Here is a 20,010-nt window from a genome sequence, read left to right as displayed (position 1 = left end):
ATATTTTTGATTGTCCAGCTAATTTCTTTCTATTTTTTTTTTTTTAGTAGAGACAGGGTCTCATTCTTGCTCAGGCTGGTCTCGAACTCCTGAGCTCAAGTGATCCACCCGCCTTGGCCTCCCAGAGTGCTAGGATTATAGGCATGAACCAGCTTTTTGAAATTTATTACTGTTTTCCTCTTCATTCTTGTGGAACTTCTTAGGACAGTGCATTTTTGGACAACATTTCAAGAATAAAAGAGGCAGTCATTAAATGAAAATTATTAGTTTGTGCTGTCACACTATACACAGTATATCTGAATTCAGAACATTCCTAAACACAAGGCAGAACACCATTCTTAAAGCCATGCTTTGCCTTTAACAGAAATATTTATAAGACAGGGAAAGACACAAGCCTGGAGGTTAATGGTGCCTTGATTAGTGGAGGCTTGGAGACACTTGTATTTTAAATTATCCGTTTGTTTTGTTCCATGGAAATTTTTCCAACCTGGGGCAATGCACTCTAATAATATTTGGGATGGGTGAGAGGTATGGGTTTCTTTTGAAAAGTGGAACAATGGGGACTCAGAGAAAGCAGGCAGATTTTTAAGAAAGCACACAAAGGGAAGTTGAAGATACAGAAATTGATTTCTTAAAACTTGTCTTGCTCAAGTATCCCCTGGAAAGCCTTAGTGCACCTTTAGTAATACATACCCCAGATTGAACACTGCCTACTTGAAATGACTGTTCCTCTCTCCTGCCTAGCTCCTGTCCTCCCACAAGGACAGAAGCCAGCTTCTTTCTGCCACCCAGGATTGCCCTTGGGTCTGTTACACTGTTCTGAGTCCAAACCCATGAGAAGATTAATTCCTTTCTCACACTATTGCCTACCTTTCAGGCCCTGTTTCCTGGTGCATACAGTATTTGGCTCTTACCAGGATACTTGCCATTAGCAGTGTTTGTACCTTTCAATGGAGACCCTACCCACAGGTTAGTTATATCCAAATACAGCTGTATGTCACATACCATTTGGGGACAACAACAAACCACATATAGGATATCATGATGTCATAGTGCAGTGCGTGACTCACGTGTTTGTGGTGATGCTGATGTAAGCAGCCACACACTGCCAGTTGTATAGAAGTATAGCACATATAATTATATATGGTACATAATACTTGATAATAAATGACTATGTTGCTGGTTTATGTATTTACTTTTTATCATTGTTCTGGAGTGTAGTTTACTTACTGAAAAAGCAAAGCAGCCTCCAGCAGGTCCTTCAGGAAGTATTTCAGAAGAAGGCATTATTGTCACAGGAGATGGCAACTCCATGTGTATTATTGTCCCTGAAGACCTTCCAGTAGGACAAGATGTGAAGGTGGAATACAGTGATACTGATGATCCTGACCATGTGTGGGCCTATGATAATGTGATGTTTGTGTCTCAGTTTCTAACAAGAGGTTCAAAAAGTAAAAATTTAAAAAAATGGGAAAAACTTACAGAATAAGGATATGCAGAAACTATTTTTGTACATTTGTACAATGTTTTAAGCTAAGTGTTAAGACAAAAGAGTCAAAAAGTTTTTAAAAATTAAAAAGTTTATAAAGCAAAAAAGTTACAGTAAGCTAAGTTTCATTTATTATTGGAGAAAGAAAATTTTTTAAATAAATTTAGTGTAGCCTAAGCATACAGTATTACAAGTCTACAGTGGTGTACCAACATGTCCTAGGCCTTCACATTCATTCCCCACTCACTCACTGACTTACCCCAGAGCAACTCCTAGGCCTGCAAGCTTATTCGTATTTTCACTATACCTTTTCTATGTTTAGAGACTCAAATACCATGTTGTGACAGTTGCCTACAGTATTCAGTACAGTAACATGCTGTACATGTTTGTAGCATAGGAGCAATAGGCTATACCATGTAAGTTTGTCTAAGTGCACTCTGTGATGTTCACACAATGATGAAATCACCTAGTGACACATTTCTCAGAATTTATTCCTGCCATTAAATAATGTATGACCGTATAAGAAGTGTACAATAGGTAAGGTAGTGGTGGTAAAGGAGAAGTTTCTTTTATCTGTGCCTGTCAAGTTATAAAAATATCACTTTTAATGTTCAAAGTCTGGATGATTATGTCAGCATTGCATATGTAACACATAGCTGTATGGGACAGGTACAACTGGCTAGCTTAATCTTACTGACTTTTGATTGCAATGGCAATAATACTAGAAGTCTGTCTTGGAATTTTTAGGATGTTATTAATATTTCCTGATCTTTTGTGAGCAACTGCTGAAATAAGAACACAAAAATCTCTGTATAAATAGTAAAACCTAAGGCTATACATAAAAAATAAATACTTCTCTGAAAGAAATAATTCACAGAAATTTATTTCTATCTAGAAGATGTGAACCTTAACTTATCCCACAGAATCATTTGTCCTTTGAATTGCTGTTCCATTTATAGTCCCCGTTTTACATTTGTATAGCTAAATATCCTATTCGGGTCCTTTTTTCCTTAAGGAACAGCCTGTATATAAAACAGAATTTTGTTGCCTGCTTTGGAATGAGGGTCTTTGTAGTTTGTGGTATTCACGTCAAAGTTTTAAACATACTAAGGATGTTTCAGCCAATCTTATTCAAGACAAAGTACAACCTTTTCAACAGTGCACAATTGGGAAATCTCCCAAGTTCACATACGTCCCGATAGTGGGAATTCAGCCCTGAGATAATGGTAAAGGAAAGTCTACTTTCCCTTTGAACATCGTGCTCCTGGGATCACTGCCTTTTCCTGATGCATTTGGTAACTGAGCTTTTGGCCAAGTACTTACCGAGTCTCACCTTGGCCACTCCATTACTTACGTAATGATTCTGCTCAGTCATTTCTGAGTTTTGTAAACTGCTGATGTGAGTTTACCCTCCCAAACTACAATTTAGGTTGTTTCTTTGTTCTTACATTGTCATTCTGGTCTTCAGATTTTTCCCTTCTTCCTCTCACCTGCAGTTTGGCCTTGCCTATTTAGAGAAGTCCTTGTGAATGTTGGTCTTGCTTCTTGGCCACTGGCAGCTTCTGCTTTTGAAAACTCCCTTCAGTAGACTGCCAAGGCATCTCTATGAGGTATCCAGCTATTCTACATTTTAGAATGAAATGAGTATGACAGAAGCAACTAATTGTTCACCAGTATTAAATAAAGTTTCCTGTGCAATTTCTGAAGTTTCCTCAAAGGCGGGGTGGGGGGGGTGTTATTGCTCATCTTCCCTTTCTCATCTTGCTGTCTGATCTGCAGATGTAGTGGCTAGAACTTGAGCAGTAACTTTAAAACCACAAAGGGGAAGGCACATATTGAGGATGGCAGAGCAAAAAAATAGAACCATAGGTACCTAATGGTCATGCTTCTAGACTGCCTATGTTTGTGTGAGAGAATAAACTTCTGAATCATTTAAGCCATTGTTAAATTTTGAATTTTCTGTCATTAACAGCTGAGCCTAATCCTAACTGATATAGATACAAAAAAGTTAAACTTTTTCCAAATAAGAAGCACGTAAAGCGGGTCTCATGGATTTTATGGTACAGCAGTGACAGAAGAAAAACTTAATCTCCACTCTAAAAATTTTAATGCTCAGATTCACCATTGCCATTTCATCTCTTATCTACGACTCCCCCCTCTCTCCTCACCGCCCTCCTGCCCTGGGATCTATTGTGGTAAAAAGGTTCATTTTTCTACTTTCACAAGGTTTCCATTGTCCGTCTTCTGTCTTTGAAACTGTCATACTTCCGATAGGTGGTAATGTGCCAGGATTTATGGGAGGCTACAGGATAAGCATCTTTCTGGAGCATCGAAGATTTTAGGGGGAACCTTAATTTTTATACTAACAAATATGGAAGGGAGGGCAAAATTTACATGCATTTTTAAAATACAAAATAAAGGAAACCTTTTAAAATGTTTATTATGGAGTTGAACTGCATGAGTCCATTTCTTTAGATCCAGAAAGGTAATGAGTTTGCTCTTTTCTACCTCTCCTTTTCCCTAGAGATACTAGATGGAAACTTGAGAAGCACTGCCTACTTGATAAGAGCTGAGGCATTCCTGGCAGCAGAGTGATTAAAGCTCATGGCCCACCAGCTAGAAAGGTAAGCGATTTTAAGCTAACATAAAAGTATTCTTTTTATAAGAATTTATCTTATAAGATACAAGATATCCCTCAAATATTATGATTTCATGATTATCTCTCAAATATTACTGAATTCAGCAAACATTTAAAGATAGTAGTCCTTAGAATACTAATGTCCTAGTAAAAAATACTAACATTTAGTAAAAAAAAGATTCTGAGGTTCAGCAAATTTGGAATGTCCTTGTGTAAATAGAATGCGTATCAGCATATAAAAGCACACTAAAGACTTATGTTAAAGTGTTTAATTTTAACTTACAGGTTCCTAAACTTATCTGAGTAGGGACACCTCTTTAGCAAAGAGTCCCAATTTAAAGGTCCTAATTCTCCTAGGATTTTATAAGGATAGTAATGGAAGGAGTTAATCTGTGAGGTATTTTCTACGTTTCAAAAATATTTTGAGCAAAAAGTTTACCCGTTCTGTGGCTGTACATGCTAACTAAAATGTCAAATTTATTTGCTTTTGGATTGAATTATATGAACTAAATTTGTTACCGTGATTGTCTCACGCTGATCAGAAACATTGATTGCAAGTGGTACAGTCCCTCAAACATGACTTAATTGAACATCTACTATGTGCCAGCCACAGAATGATGATACTACAGATACAAAGTAGAATAGTTTTTCATCTCAAGCCACTTATAGTTTGGGGATGTGGCTTCTAAACATGGAAGGAAAATATCAATTTAATAAGTATAGTCTAGCATACAAAATCTTTCAAATCATGGTGATCTAGTAATAGACTTCGTCAGATAATATCAAGATGCATAAGCAAATTGGCTTGTTCTGTTGTACCTGGATGTGGACATTGGGATCAAAAGAGAAACTATGCATAAATGCACAATTTGACAAAAATTTGGAAAATAATTTAAATGTACATCATACCTATTTGAAAAGTAAAAAATTTTAAAGCAAGTATCAAGAGGAAAGGGTGGTAACATTTGATAATTTCTTCTTGCACATTGATACGTGCATTAGATAATTTTGAGCTACTTGACTAGCTTACATGATCAGGTTTACTGTTTTGATTAGATATATTCTCCATACATAGAAGCCACATGAGGGCAGACACTGTGTATCATTGTACCCTGGAATCTAGCATAATTCTTACCCTATTGCATGTGCTCAATAATATTTATTGACTGAATGACTAAATGAGAGATCTGAATTTCAGGTTAGGGGAGTAGTGGATGGAAGGCTATCAGAAGTGAGCCGTATTAACTAAGAAGGGGATGGATGAGTGGGAAATGGATGACATGAGGGAGGGAGCTGATTAAAAGCCTGCATAACTAAATCCAGAGATTAAGGAAGGGGTAGCATAAGACTGAGGTGGGAGGTAGTGATAGTCCATGCAGGAGTCTGGAAACAATGTTAAGGATTTGAGGTTTTATCCTAAGAACATTTTTCTTTATAACTGGTCCATTCCTCTTGTTTTGACTAGCACTGCTTGAGTTTAGATCATCATTCCTTATCTTGAACTTAGCAGTAGCGTATGTTGGTTTTCTTATGCATTATATTGCCCTCTCTTAATTTATCCTCCACACTTCTATCACTGATCTTGCAAAAATGCTCCTCTGATTATCTAGTTCACCTACTTAAAATCTTCCAATTTCTTAGAGTGGGGTTAGGCAACCTTTTTCTTTAAAGGAGGTTTGATAGTAAATATTTTAGGCCTTATGGGGATCATATAGAGTCTCTGTTGCATATTCTTCTTTGTATGACCCCCAACCATTAAAAATGCATAAAACTTATTTAGCCGACAATTTGGCCCAGGGCCATAGTTTTATAACCTCAGGGGAGGGAAGGGGAGGGGGGTGAGGATGGAATCCAATTCCTTACCATGGTATTAAAGGCCTTTCAAGATTTGCTTACCTCTCTGGCCTTACCTCTCTTCTCTTAACCTTACATATGCTTCAACCATTAGAAGTTCTTAGAAATTCCTCATTGTTCTCTGCTTTATTGTGCCTTAACATGCTGTCTCCTTTTTCTGAAATATCCCTGACTGGCTAATGCCTCTTACTTTGAGAAGACTCAGCTCAGGCATTACCTCCTTCAGTAGCCTTTACAGGCCCTCTCTAGGGTTGGCTAGGTCCTTAGGGAACAGAAATTCAATCAGGTAAATTCAAGTGAAAAGAGGGTAAGGGGGCTTATATTAAGGATACTGGAGACTCTGGTGGACCCAATCACAGAAAGCACAGTTGGTCATCACAGAAACTAATTTTCATCCTCTTGACTGCATGGTTTCTCATCTCTATTTTTCTCTGCCTTCTCGATTCAGGCCTTCATTAATTCCTTATCAGTATGAACGTGACAGAAAGTGTCTACCAGTCCTAAGTATGATTTTAAATCTCTGGTACCCACCCCTGTTTGACTGATTTATTTTTCTTTTTATAAATTTCCTGAAGAGGTAGTTTGATTTGGCTTAACTTGGTCAGGTATCGCTTCTGGTTCACCTGAGGCAGGTATGTCAAAGTCATGGATGTGTAAGATTTCCCTTCACTGTTGGCAGGGTAGCTCAGGCTCTCTAAGAGGAGAATATGGGTGCTTTGGAGAGATGACCAACTCCATTATGCTCCTTATGGTCCCATAGTGTCTGTGTCTGTCTTTATTATTACATATATCAGTGAATAATTATTATTTTCACTTTTTTTGTCTTCATTACTACTCTAATTTTAAGGGCAGGGACTATGTCTCTTATTCTTAACATGGTATTGGATACAAAATAGGCAGTCAGATGTTTTCCAAATAAGTTTCATAAAATAAATGATTTGTATTGGAAATGTTTAGGAATGCTGTATGTTGTATGTAGTAGTGTTATCCATTTTTAGAAATTTGCTTTGAAACTTGAGTACATACTTAAAAGGTATCAGTTTGCAACCTTTATAGTTCTATAACCAACTAACTAGAAGATCAGTCACATTCACCTCTTAGAATCTAGAGATTTGTAAAGTTAGTCACCAGAAATTGATTCACCCCCTCCCATTTTTGTAGATTCATTTACCAGCACTATTTTCTTTGAAGTGAGTTGGTTTCCTTCTTTCTTGTTTTTGATAGAGATGTAGGAAAAGGAAATATTTTATCAGCTGAATCACTTGAATGAAAGAATTCAGAATAGCATAGGAATATTGATACTACAGCCTACAGACTTAACCCACGTCATATTTAAAAAAAGGAACAAGGGAGCTGTCTAATAGGACAAAGGATTATCTAATATCAACTCTTGAGTCTTTATGCAGATTTGTAAATTGTTCTACTGTAGTATGATTCTCTTTGTTCTTAACATTGCAGTACAGAATGTAGTTTTTCTATTCTTTAACATATAAACATGAAAATTATAAATCAGAAACAAGCATAGAATTGTTAAAGAATCAGCATATTTTGTAGCATTTTTCTCATCTTATGACTACTACTACTACTACTACATGATGCTAATTATATAATGATTATACAGTAGTCCCCCCTTATCCAAGGGTGATATGTTCCAAGACACCCCCAGCAGATGCCTAAAACCTCAGCTAGTACTGAACCCTATATATGCTATGTTTTTTCCTGTATAGTAACAGGTGGGTAATGTATACAGCATAGATTTAATATTTTTGGACTGCAGGTAACTGAAACATTGGAAAGTGATGCCATGGATAAGGGGGGACTACTGTATAGTGAACTATAGTGCATATTATTTATACACAACTTAAACTCCTTCTACACATTTTTCCTTTTTTCTTTTTATTTTTTTTAGTTCAAAACTGTTTAATAATAAGTTGCCAGTATGATGCTCCATTACTCCCAAGACATTCTCCTACAAAACCACAATACAACCATGAAAGTCAGGTAGTTAACACTGATATATTGCTACCATCTACTCTGCAGGTTACATTTTAGTTTTGTCAATTGTTCCGGTAATGTCCTTTATAGCAAAAGGATTCAATCTAGAATCTCATCTTGCAGTTATTTGTTCTATCTCATTGGCCTTTTTAAATTGGAAATAGTTCCTTAGTCTCTCCTTGATTTTAATGACTTGGACACTTGCAGATTATAGACCAATTATTTCCTCAATTTGGAGTTTTGTAGTATTTCTTCATGATTAGATTCAGGTTCTGTATCTTTGGCACAACTATAATAGAAGTGATGCTGTGTCTTATTGTTATTCTGTGAAGAGCACATGATTTTGATTTTCCTTATTTCTGGTGGGGTTAACTGGAATCACTTGAGTAAGGTGATGTTTGCCAGACTTTTGTACTGTAAATTACTCTTTTGCCCTTAATAATTAAGCTATATTTTATAGGGAGATACTTTGAGTCAATGTGAATGTCCTTTTCCTTATCAAACATTCAGTTTTTTTATCCTTTTATGTCAGCATGGGTTAATGGAACCATATTTTATTCACAGCATGATCCATTACTATCATTATTTATTTCGATTCTCAAATTGTCCCAGAAAGTGGCCAAATCTATAAGTCCTTTCTTACTTTCTGGCACAAAATATTCAAAGTCTATCCTGTACTTCCCTGCCCCAGCCCTGGAATCAGCCAGTTCTTCAAGGAGTCCAGATCCATTTTGAGAAAGGCTGGTGTGTAGACGTTAAGATCTGGATGCTAAGTGTGTTCATTGTTATTAGGGTTTCAGTGTTCCCAGGCCCTCTCAGTGGACACAGATAGGGAAGTATATGAATATATGTACATACATATACACACATTAACATCTGTATTTCTGTATCTTTATATTGAAAGCCAGAAGTTCACACCAATATCTCCAAGTACCAAGGTTCATTCTATTTTTATAATTCCCTTCACTACAGTGTCAATTCACTTTCACCCAGCACATCCTTGATAAATTTACTTATTTGATCAATCCCCATGTATGTATATAATGAATTGCCTGTTGCCACCAGGCCTGCTCTTCCCCATCAAGTAAATGTCCTCTTGCTTGGGTCCTGACACCCTCTCTGGACTAGTGCCAATCCTTTACCTTATGTATCCACTTTCTCAGCCCACTTGGACATTGACATCTCACATCAAGCTGTCTCCCCTTCACAAGGAAATCTTTCTTCACCCAATTCAGACTCCCAACATCCCATGCAGGACTGACCCCCCCATCCCCCACCCCCACCCCCATTGACATCTTTCTCACCTTCCCAGGCTCAGATACTCTGCAGGAGTCTACCTCCAGGGCCTATCTGAGCTACCTTCTTTACAGACACTCTTATATTTCTTGGCTTTTATGTTAATTTTAAGTTGTTAGAAATACTTTGCTAGTTAATTTCTCCCATTTTCTTCTGTTCATCTTAAAGTGTTTTTCTTTACTGTTCTCTTTTCTTACTGACATTTCATATTATGTGTGATTCCATTTGATAATGGGTTTGTGTAATAACTCTAAAAGTTCCAAAATGGTCTTTCTATACTATTATTTTTAAAAAGTGGTTTACATAAAATTTCTATATAGCTGTTATGCATAGACTAGCAAGACAATAACAGCTAGTAGGCACAGTATAGCAGGAGAAATGTTTTTGTTCCATTTTTTACTTTGATAAGTCATTTTACCCTTTCAGACCTCAGTCCCACTTGTAGGGTGAATAGTTTAGACTAGATCAGGAGCACGATGAGGTATGTGATCAAAAATCCATGTCATATGAAAGAGCCTATGATCTATATTCAAGAGAGGGAATTTTGGACTAACATTTTATTTATTTCTTTTTAATTTTTAGAGACAGGTTCTCACTATGTTGCCCAGACTGGACTCAAACTCCTAGGCTCAAATGATTTGCCCACCTCAGCCTCCCACGTAGCTGAGACAATAGGTGCACACCACTGCACTCAGCTAACGTTTTATTTTTTTAAAATGGGCAAAGGAGGCATTTCACAGAGAACTACATGTGACTATTAATGAAAAAAGTTCAACCTCATTAGTGTGTCAAGATAATGCAACTTTAAAATTAGTTTTTTACTAATCTGACAAAAATGTTAAAAAATAATATCCACTGTTGGTGTAGATATCGAGAAATTTTACTGGCAAAGTAATAATCAATACTGTATATTGGAGGGCAGTTTAGCAATATAAATGAAAAGCCTTAAAAATATACCTGCATTTTGACCTAGCAATTTCACTTCTAGAAATTCATCCTGTGGAAATTACTACAGATATTGCACAAAGATTTGTCCAGAGATACTTGTTGTTGATAAAAGTCCATTAATAAAGAATTATGTGGTAGAATATTATATAGCCATTAAAAATGACATCTAATATTTAATAACATTACTGTTTAATAGTGGGGCAGAATTTAGATAATTGCATTTTAAAGAAGTTATAATACTGTTTTTATAATTTTTCAAGTTAATGTATATCCACACATTGAAAGGATTGGAATATGTACTCTGGAATGTTGACAGTGATTATCTCTGAATGGTGATATTCTAGGTGGCTTTTATTTTCTTCTTTTTGCTCTTCTATTATTCTGGGAGCAAAATTAAAGTTCCTTACAATGTCTTAGTTCAGTAGGTATAGTTTAGTTTATATTATCAGGAAATAACAATTTTCTTCTGAATCCCAATGAATACTTCAGCTTTAAGCTTTAGAATTTGATAATTTATACAGTATAACTAATAGTAGAAATTGTTCTGGTTTTGTTGTCACAAATGAAAGTCAAAGTATAAATTTTAACAAATTTGGGATTCTAAATTAAATGCCTTATAGCAATAAAACAAAATATAAGGAAACATATATGTGTTTATGTGTGTATATGTGGAATTATCTTAGCTGGAAAGAGGAAGCCTTCACTTTTGTACTGATCTATTTCTGCAAGAGCATCAAGCAGATGTCCTCAATTCATAGGATGCTCTTATGCCTATATTAAAATGATTGTTATATTATGTAGATTCTTTTTTTCTTTAGAATTTTCAGAGATTTACTTACTCTTTCCCTCTCTGTTTCTGTACTCACCTCTTTCTCTAATCTTAGGAGCAATTGTTACTACTTTTTATCCCAGAGCAGTTTTTGATTATATTTCTCATTCGAAGTTTGAGAAAGTAGTTCATATGGAGGAATATACATTTTTTTCAGAAATAACATATGAGCATACATATTAAGGTTTTTTTATGGATTCTAGCAGAACACAGTGGCTCAATCCTGTAACCCCAGCACTTTGGGAGGCTGAGGTGGAAGGATCACTTGAGCCCAGGAGTTCGAGACCAGCCTGGGCAATACAGCGAGACCCTTGTCTCTATAAAAAATTAAAAAATTAGCTGGGCATGGTGGCATGCACTTGTAGTCCTATCTGCTCAGGATACCGAGGTAGGAGGATCACTTGAGCCCAGGAGTTAAAGGCTACAATGAGCTATGATAATACCACTGTACTCCAGCCTGGGAAACAGAACAAGACCCCATTTCTTTAAAAAAATTTTTTTTCATGGATTCAGGTCTGAAAAATGTATTTGTATAGTACTGTATTGGTTTTACAAGAACCACATACCTAGGTGAAATTTTTAAGTGTTGAAAGTAAAGCTTCATGTTGAATTTAATTTAGAGAAAGTGTCAGAGGCACTTTATTAAGCCACTGCGTAAGGGGAGACAGAGAGCAAGTACCCATTTCAAACCTGAAAGTTTCGCTGAGTTTTCATAGGATGTGAAATGAAAAATCCAGGTCATGGTGGGATACTAGGAGGAATAAAGTAAAGTGAGTTTCACTCAAGTAATTTACAGGTACCATTCATGAATGGTCACTAGCCATGGTCTTTGACTTTATGTATCTATGGCAGGTTATTTCACAAACCTTGGAGTTGACACCTTAAGGTTTTTAAATATTTTTTAAAACAGCTTTTTGAGGTATAATTGACCTACAATTGTACATATTTAAAGTGTACAACTTGACAAGTTTTAACTTACATGTATATGCTCAATGAAACTGTCACCACAATCAAGATGATACATTCACCCCATAAATTCCTCATGCCCCTTTGTAATCCTTCCCTCCTACTCCTACTTCTATCCATAGGCAACCACTGATCTGCTTTCTGTCACTGTAAATTATTTTGTGTTTTCTAGAATTTTGTATAAATGGAATCATACGATATGATTATTTTTCTTGGACTATCTTCTTTCACTTAGCATAATTATTTTGAGATTCTTCCATCTTGTAGTATCAGTAGTTTTCAAGACAGACTCTTTACACACTTAAGAATCGACCAGGTTCTAACTAAAATAAGAACATAACAAGATGCAATCTGATTTGGGACTTTTAATCTTCAGCATTTTAGTCTAGCTAATATGATTATAGCCCACAAGGCATTTTAAACATTCCAGGACTAAGACATTTTATTGTGGTGTGTCTTTGCAGTGATTGCTTCATAGTTACTTTTGAAATTAAAGATCACTTCTTTCTTGAATGGATTTATTCCTGATTTTCTGTTGAATTTTGTAGTTCTTCTCAAAGGAGGGGATTATATTATTTTGTGCCAGTCAGGCATTTTAATTTTAGCTTACCTTTTTGGGCATTTTGCTTTAACCTTCATTTTACTTTATGTTCATGAATAATTATATTTCAGCAATTTACTTTAATGGTAATGTTGGTTTAAGATAGTGAAGCTCTAGCTCTGGAGTAAGATTGTGAGACTTTTATCTAACCTGAACCAGTTTCTACATCAGTAAAATGGGAATAATAAAGTTTTTAGAGGAGCAAGTATACAGTATGTATAAATTACTTAGAAAAATGTTAGAATGTTCAATATGGAATGATTATTACTCATGATAGCTATGAAATCTTTATTTGAAATTATATTATTGTATATTTTCAGTTGTCTGAAACTTTGAAAGTACTGTCTTGCTGAGTTATTGATAGTGGGGTGAATAAGAGCCTCTGTTAAATACTGATAATGAAGGATCAGAAGCCTGTAATAATTTTACTTTTATCATCTGAGCCATCTCTAGTACACATTATTGGTTTGTGTTTTAAAAAATAATTGCAGCTGCCATTTGAGTGCTTACTATAAGCAATATTTTACTCTCAAAATAACTCTGTAGTATAGATACTATTATTCTCATTTGCCAAACCTCACAGTGGTAGAGTAAAAGCTTGGGCTCTGAAAACAATGCACTATCAGATATGAGCTATGCTTTTAAAAATATCGCCGTGTTTCTCCAGGTGCTGCTTCTATACAAACGGCATTTGCCTCATTTTTAATATCTATAGGACTAGCGTTCTCTTTCCACCTCACATAACAGGGCCTCAGCACCTTGTAAACATTGAAAGAATCTTAGTGTGGTCTTAGTTCTCTAACTGATACCGCTGTAGCTAATCTCTGACGTTTTATACCAGTACTAGGCACCTCTGTCTTCATCAGTAGTGAAGAATTGGAATGGAAATATTTACAATTTGCTGATAAATGGGAAAGTCATGTTTTAGATCCTTCATAGTATTTGAACCTTAAGTTACCCAAATTTAGTTGTCTGTCTCTTTAGTAAAAATCATCTGTTTGCCAGGGCATGGTAGGGCACCTGTAGTTCCAGCTACTTGGGAGGCTGAGGCAGGAGGATCCCTTGAGCCCAAGAGTCTGAATCCAGCATGGGTAACATAGTGAGACCCTCAAACAAAAATTTCTTAAAAATAAAAATCACCTGTTTGTACATTTCCTAATTAAAAAGGTAGAGGTGTTTAATATTGTCTATTTCTTTAAAAGCCTTGGCATAGAAGTTGGCAGCCTTTCTGATAGGATGTAAAGTTTTTACTTCTGTAAGAAGTAAATGTGTACCTACACATGTTACAAATTATAGTTTCTTTGGGGTTAACAATTCAGCATTCACTCTGTGCTTGCTATTGGCAAGTAAGATACTATGCAGATGTGAGGATGACTAGAACAGCCTTATAATGTTAATAACAATAGTACTCATAGAATTGCAGCTGCCATTTTATCAAGTACTCATGTGCCAAGCATTGTACTAGGCACTTTACATATACTATTTTTTAATGCTTACAACAACTGTGAGATACACCATATTACCCCTATTTTATAGTTGGAGAAACTGAAGCTCAAAATAGTTTAAAACCTTGGACAAGGTTGCTTATCTTATGAGTGGCAAAACCAGGCTTTGAAGCCAATTCTGACTCAAAAGCTCATATTCCTTTTGCTATGTTGTGATTCTTCAAGGAGTAGTAGGCAATAGGATGGGGTGGGAGAAGCACACAGATTATATTATAGACTATATTATAGAACATAATGCGAATGCTATAAGCAAAGCATAAACAACACAGAAAGCTTAGTAAAAGAAATTTTCAATTTGGGTTATGGGGAAGGTATCACAAAGGAAGTGTCATTTGAACTGGGCCTTGACAATATAATATCAAAGAAGGCAGACATTCATCTGGGATGGTATATTTATGTTTTTAGAGATGGGGTTTCACTGTCACTCAGGCTATAAGTGCAGTGACATGATCATAGCTCACTGCAGCTTCAAACTCCTGGACTCAAGCAATTGAGAGAGGGTGTATTTTAGATAGAGCCAAAAGAATGCAAATTGAGAGTCATTTTCATAGGATAACTGGCACTCTGATATTGTTAAATGGGCCATGGTATATTAGAAGTAGCACTTAGCAGGAGGTGAGGTTAGGAAAAAAAAGGGTAGCTCTGACTGTATCTTTCAAGGTATAGATATAACCCCTAAAAGGTTGTATCTATTAAGATATACCACATGGATAAACAGATTTGTCTTTATAATATTCGGTGGTAGTTTTGAATCTTAATTTGGGGCTGCAGGGAAAAGGAGGTTTGAGTTGGATGCTTGATTAGTTAGTTTATACTCCATTACTATCTTGGAAGCTCTATGAAGGCAGGTATCTATCTTAATTCACCACTACATCCCTGGCATCTAGCAAGAAGTGCTAGTGCCAAGCACAAAATAGAAACTGAAGAAAAAGGAAGATAAAGGAATATTAGAAGAAGAGTTAAGAGAAACCAAAGAAGCTGACTTTTAAAAAATTTTATGTAGAAGTCTCCTGGGTACTTTCATGACAGTAATTTTCCTACTAGAGTAGGTTGTAGAGGCTTGCCAGAGAGGAGTGTGGTATGTTAGCAATTCTCAATCTGCAATCATTGATTTCTCCAATAGTTTATAGTTTAACAAAGTCTCTTCTCAGGCTTCTATTGTGAGAATATTTCCAATCTTGCTATAAAAGGGAGATAAGCCCGGATTTAGAGGCTTGAGATTCAATTAGATTAACAGAAAGGTAGCATTTAAGCCTCCCAGAGGAATTGTTACCATTTATGTCTCTAGGTGCTTGAACTGTTAATATTTACCGTTAATACTTACCTCAGCTAGGTATTAGGAAATGGTAATAAGGAAATGGGAATTTCTACTGTTTTTTTAGGAAATAGACAGCTGTGTAGGTAAGGAACTTGTTTTGTAGGGTGTGGGGGCAGTGTAGTGAAGGGAGAGAAGAGATGAGAAGGGAGGGTATCAAGGGTTAACTCCCTCTGAAAGCTTTTCTAGAACTATCAGGTTGGTCCTGGTAATCCATACTCTCATATATTTTAGTTCCTATTCCTACCAAATTAATTGAGATTGTACTTCTGTATTCTTGTTCTTCTGCTAGACTGAAAGTTGAGTCTCAAGTACAGGGATTGTTTTTTTGATCTTTGTGGCTCCATACATTTGATGTTTAAATGAATTTTGTGCTAAACTGAATGAGGCACTGTTTTAGGTACTTAACCTCTCTCATGCAGCTGACATTCTACTTGTAATGACAGAAATGTGACTATTATAGATTTACTTTGGATTGTTCTAGTGTTCTTTTCCCTGTCTCCACAGGCAATAGGTAAAGTTGGATGTAAATGGAGAAATTGAACCCTACCAGATACAAGTTTTGCCTGGGACAAGGGAAGAAACTTTCCTCTTTCTGTCTTCTCTACTAGATTGACCTTTGCTCCAGGACTCAGCACTGTGGCTAGTTTCACGTTTTCTCACAAGAATTATCCAATTTTTCTGAGCAAGATAGTCTTGAAACCACATTTATAAACAAAATTATGAAATATATAATTTTTTCTATGTACCATTGGCTTATTTGTATAAGCATATAGTTACTCTTATTTACCACTAGACAAGGGTTCAGCGAATAGAAGGTGAAATATTGGCAGAGTTTAAAAATGGGCCACTGACCTGGGTAGTTTCAGTATGCTGTGTGTACCTTAAGCTAATATCAAATAGGCAAACTGTAAAGTTAGGGAACAGGGAGCTGCTTATATAGATCAACTATATCATGGGACAAATAAGTTTTGATGAATTAGGCTGAGAAGCTGATGTCTACTGAGTACATTTAAAAATTTTTAAAACTCTGAATGGAAATATTAAGTTACATCTTTCTCATCCAAGTTCGAAAGTAAGCTTACTCATTTAATGGCTGCCCTCCAGCCACAGCCCTAAGGGCTGAATTGAATGTTTCTTACTCTTTTAACCCTTTTGGTGGAGTTGGATATATTAATCCTATGTTTAAGGCATTTATGTATGTGTGTTAATATTTCCAGGGCGGTACTCTATTATGAAAAATCTTAATAGTGACTAGGTTTTTGGATGACATTATTGCTACAGAGAGTAATTTGAGCACTTTTAGTTTCTATTGATGTTTCAAGAAATGTTTCAAAACTATTTTTAACAGTGTGAAACCACTTTGTTTTTTAGTATCCTTGCCATGAGGAAAAGGATGTGATAAGTTGGCCAACTTATGAAATTCAAGTTACATGTGAATTCTGCCAGGTATGTGTGCAATATTTGGTATTTTTAGCCATTTTTTTGTATTTTAGGTTATAAACATTTTCATGGATTGTTTCTATTAATAAATATTTGGTTTCTTTCATAAGTAAGAAATCACTTATTTAGTATGTAGTTTAGCTGATATTCCTATTGTGTTTTTAAATTATCAAATTAAGAACATCAAAATATACTTAACTATCACAGATATAAACGTTTTAAGGTTTTGATTTCTTCTAAAATGAATGCCAAATAATACCAGTCCCATGAGATGTTCTATGAAAACGTATTCAAATAGCAAATAGCTGTGGCAAAAATGCCATAATCTAGGTGCTCCTCTAGTCACTTTACTTGAGCATATGAAAGGCCCTGAAAAGCCCTGCAAAGAAAAGTATACTTCAACATTTCCCAAGTTTGTTTGGCTACATACCTTTTCCATATAGTACCTACTGATGTCCCTATCGAAATCTTTTGGGAAACATTGCTCTGAAGGGTTAACAAGCTAGTGTTGAAAAAGGAACAATGTTACAGAATTATTAGTTGAATCAAATATATTTGCTATATATAATTTCTAGAAAGAAAGCAGTAACGAAACAAAAACTTACAAGTTGATGGAAGGAATAATTGGGAACTTTAAAGTTGAAATTAAAAAGTAGGAAAATAATCTTTACTCAAAAATGTCTTTTTGTAATTGTTCTATTTAGAGCAGGATCCGAAAAGGTCCTTATGTAGAATGTTTAGAAATTAAAAAAAAAAAAAAAAGATCTAAAACAGTACCTCCTTTGCTCTTCTTTTTTCCCCCATGTCATTTGCTTGTTGAAGAGATCAGGTTATTTGTCCTGTAGATTTTTCTATGTATAGACAGTCTCCAGCTTCCAGTGGTTTGACTTATGACTTTTTGACTTTGTGATAGTATGATGCCTTAAATCTCTCACTCCACCCCTACTTAGAGTCCTGTGAAGTTCAGTCATTTTTAAATATACACTTTTCCCTTGGTGACTATGGGGGATTGGTTCTAGGACCTACCACAAATACCAAAATCTGTGGATGCTCCAGTCCCTGATACAAAATGGTGTAGTATTTGCATATAACCTATGCACATCCTTCCATATACTTTAAATCATCTCTAGATTACTTATAATACCTAAAATAATGTAAATGCTATGTAAATGGTTGTTATACTGTATTATTTAGATCACAATGACAAGGAAAAAAGTCTATATATATGTTCGGTATAGGCGCAGTGGTGTTTTGTTTTGTTTTTGAATATTTTTGATCCAAGGTTCATTGACTCCATGGATATAGAATCCACAGATACACAGAATGTACATATTCTTTCATTTTTTACTGTTTTCTATAGTATGTGTCCTTTTCAAATCAAAGCTTCTCAAAGCTTCTGGCTAAGTTTTCCTGGAACACACTGTATCTGGGTAAAGTTGCCTATTTTTTGGCTTATTTCTTAGTATTTGGTTAGATATACTATTTTGGTTTTTACTTTTTTGCTTTTTATTGAAGTATAATTTACATAGAATAAAATGCACTATGTAGCGTAAAATCTGTTTTATCAGTCTTTTCTTGTGTGGACATTGCGTTTGTAAGAAACCTTTGCCTACTCCAAAATCAGGAAGATTGTTTCCTAGTTTTTCTTCTAGAAACTTTTTCTTTGCCTTTCACATTTAGATCTATAATCTACCGTGACTTAATTTTTAGTATTTCATGAGATAGGAGTTAAGGGTCATTTTTTTTTTAACTTATGGGTACTTAAATTGACAGCATTAAGGCTCTGGAAAGTCCTGCAAAAATGAAGCCCACAGTATAATATGCTTTGGGAAACATTGAACTAAAGGGTTGATAACCTACTGTTGTGTAAAGGGAATATCACACAATTACTAGTTGAGTTGAATACTGTTGCTATGTAAAATTTCTAGAACCAGGGGTTGAGAAGACCACCCTTTCCCCACTGAACTACAGTTGAGCCTTTATACAAATCTGGTGACTTTATGTATGTTTCCATTTTTGTACTTCATTTTGTTCTGTTCCTTTAAATGTTTATCATTGGACTGCTACCATACTATCTTAATTATTTTAGTTTTATAATGAGTCTTGGTGTCTCATAATATAAGTCTTCTAGCTTGATTACTGTTCTTCAAGATTGCCTTACTTATCTTTTGCATTTCCTTGTAAATTTTAGAATCAATTTCTACACACACATGAAACCTGCTGGGATTTTGGTTGGAATTGTACTTTAATAGATTGATTTGGGCAGAATAGTTGTCTTATTAACATCAAGTCCTCCAATCCATGAACATGTTACATCCTCCATTTATTTAGTCCTTCTTTAATTTGTTTGGGAAATGTTTTATAGGTTTTTTTTTTCATGTATGTTATACATTTTTCATTAGATTTATTCCTAGGTATTTGTTTTTAGTGTTATGAGTAGAATTAGTGAACTAGAAAGCAAGAGTACAATTGAGTAAATGAAGCAAAAGATTTAAAATTAGCAATAAAGTGGATAAACCCTTTAGCTAGACTGAATAAAGAAAAAGAGAAAGTTAATGATACTAGGAATTTTAAAGGAGACATCACTACAGATATAGTAGACAAGAAAAAAGTAAGAGGATGTTATGAATAACTATACCAATACATTTAAAGTATAGATGTAATGGGCAAGTTTCTGGAGGACAGAATTTCTACAAGAATTTTAGTTTATTTAAGGATACTGAATTCATGACTTAAAACCTCTCCACAGAGAAAACCCCAGGCTCAGATAGCTTCATTGGTGAATTCTTCCAACATTTAAGAAAGGATTAGTATTTATCTTACACAGATTTTTCCAGAGAATAGAAAAGAATTAACATGACCCAGTTCTTCTTATAAAGCCATCATAACCTTGATACCTGGCGAGGTTATCTCTCATGAACATAGATGTAAAAATCTTAAAAGATAGCAAGTAGAAATTATTGTTGGTTTATCAGTAAGATCATTCATTGTGATTTACCATATAAAAACAATAAAAGAAGAAACAGTAATAATTTTAAGAGATACAGAAAAAACATTTGATAAAATTCAGTGTCTACTTATGATTAAAACTCTTAGGAAATTAGAAATAGGAGGATACTTTCTTAAATTGA

General features: G+C 35.2%; 1 protein-coding gene across 3 annotated transcripts in view; it reads left to right on the top strand.

Moving 5' to 3' along the window:
- ATF2 (activating transcription factor 2) overlaps positions 1–20,010 on the top strand; it is a 107,729-nt gene that overhangs the window by 8,763 nt on the left and 78,956 nt on the right. For 2 of the 3 annotated variants that reach the window (XM_012650752.1, XM_012650750.1), the window contains exons 2-3: positions 4,014–4,113; positions 16,811–16,885. Coding sequence is in view for 2 of the 3 variants with exons in the window: in XM_012650750.1 (XP_012506204.1) it covers positions 16,854–16,885 (32 nt within the window). In the remaining variant the exon portion in view is untranslated. Of the gene's footprint in view, positions 1–3,041; positions 3,100–4,013; positions 4,114–16,810; positions 16,886–20,010 lie in introns of those variants that run through there. The other variant, XM_012650751.1, reaches the window with a different exon arrangement.

The sequence above is a fragment of the Propithecus coquereli genome, unplaced genomic scaffold (genome assembly GCF_000956105.1).
Source record: "Propithecus coquereli isolate 6110/MARCELLA unplaced genomic scaffold, Pcoq_1.0 Scaffold34, whole genome shotgun sequence".
Taxonomy (NCBI): domain Eukaryota; kingdom Metazoa; phylum Chordata; class Mammalia; order Primates; family Indriidae; genus Propithecus; species Propithecus coquereli.
This window is presented reverse-complemented; position numbering and strand designations above follow the sequence as displayed.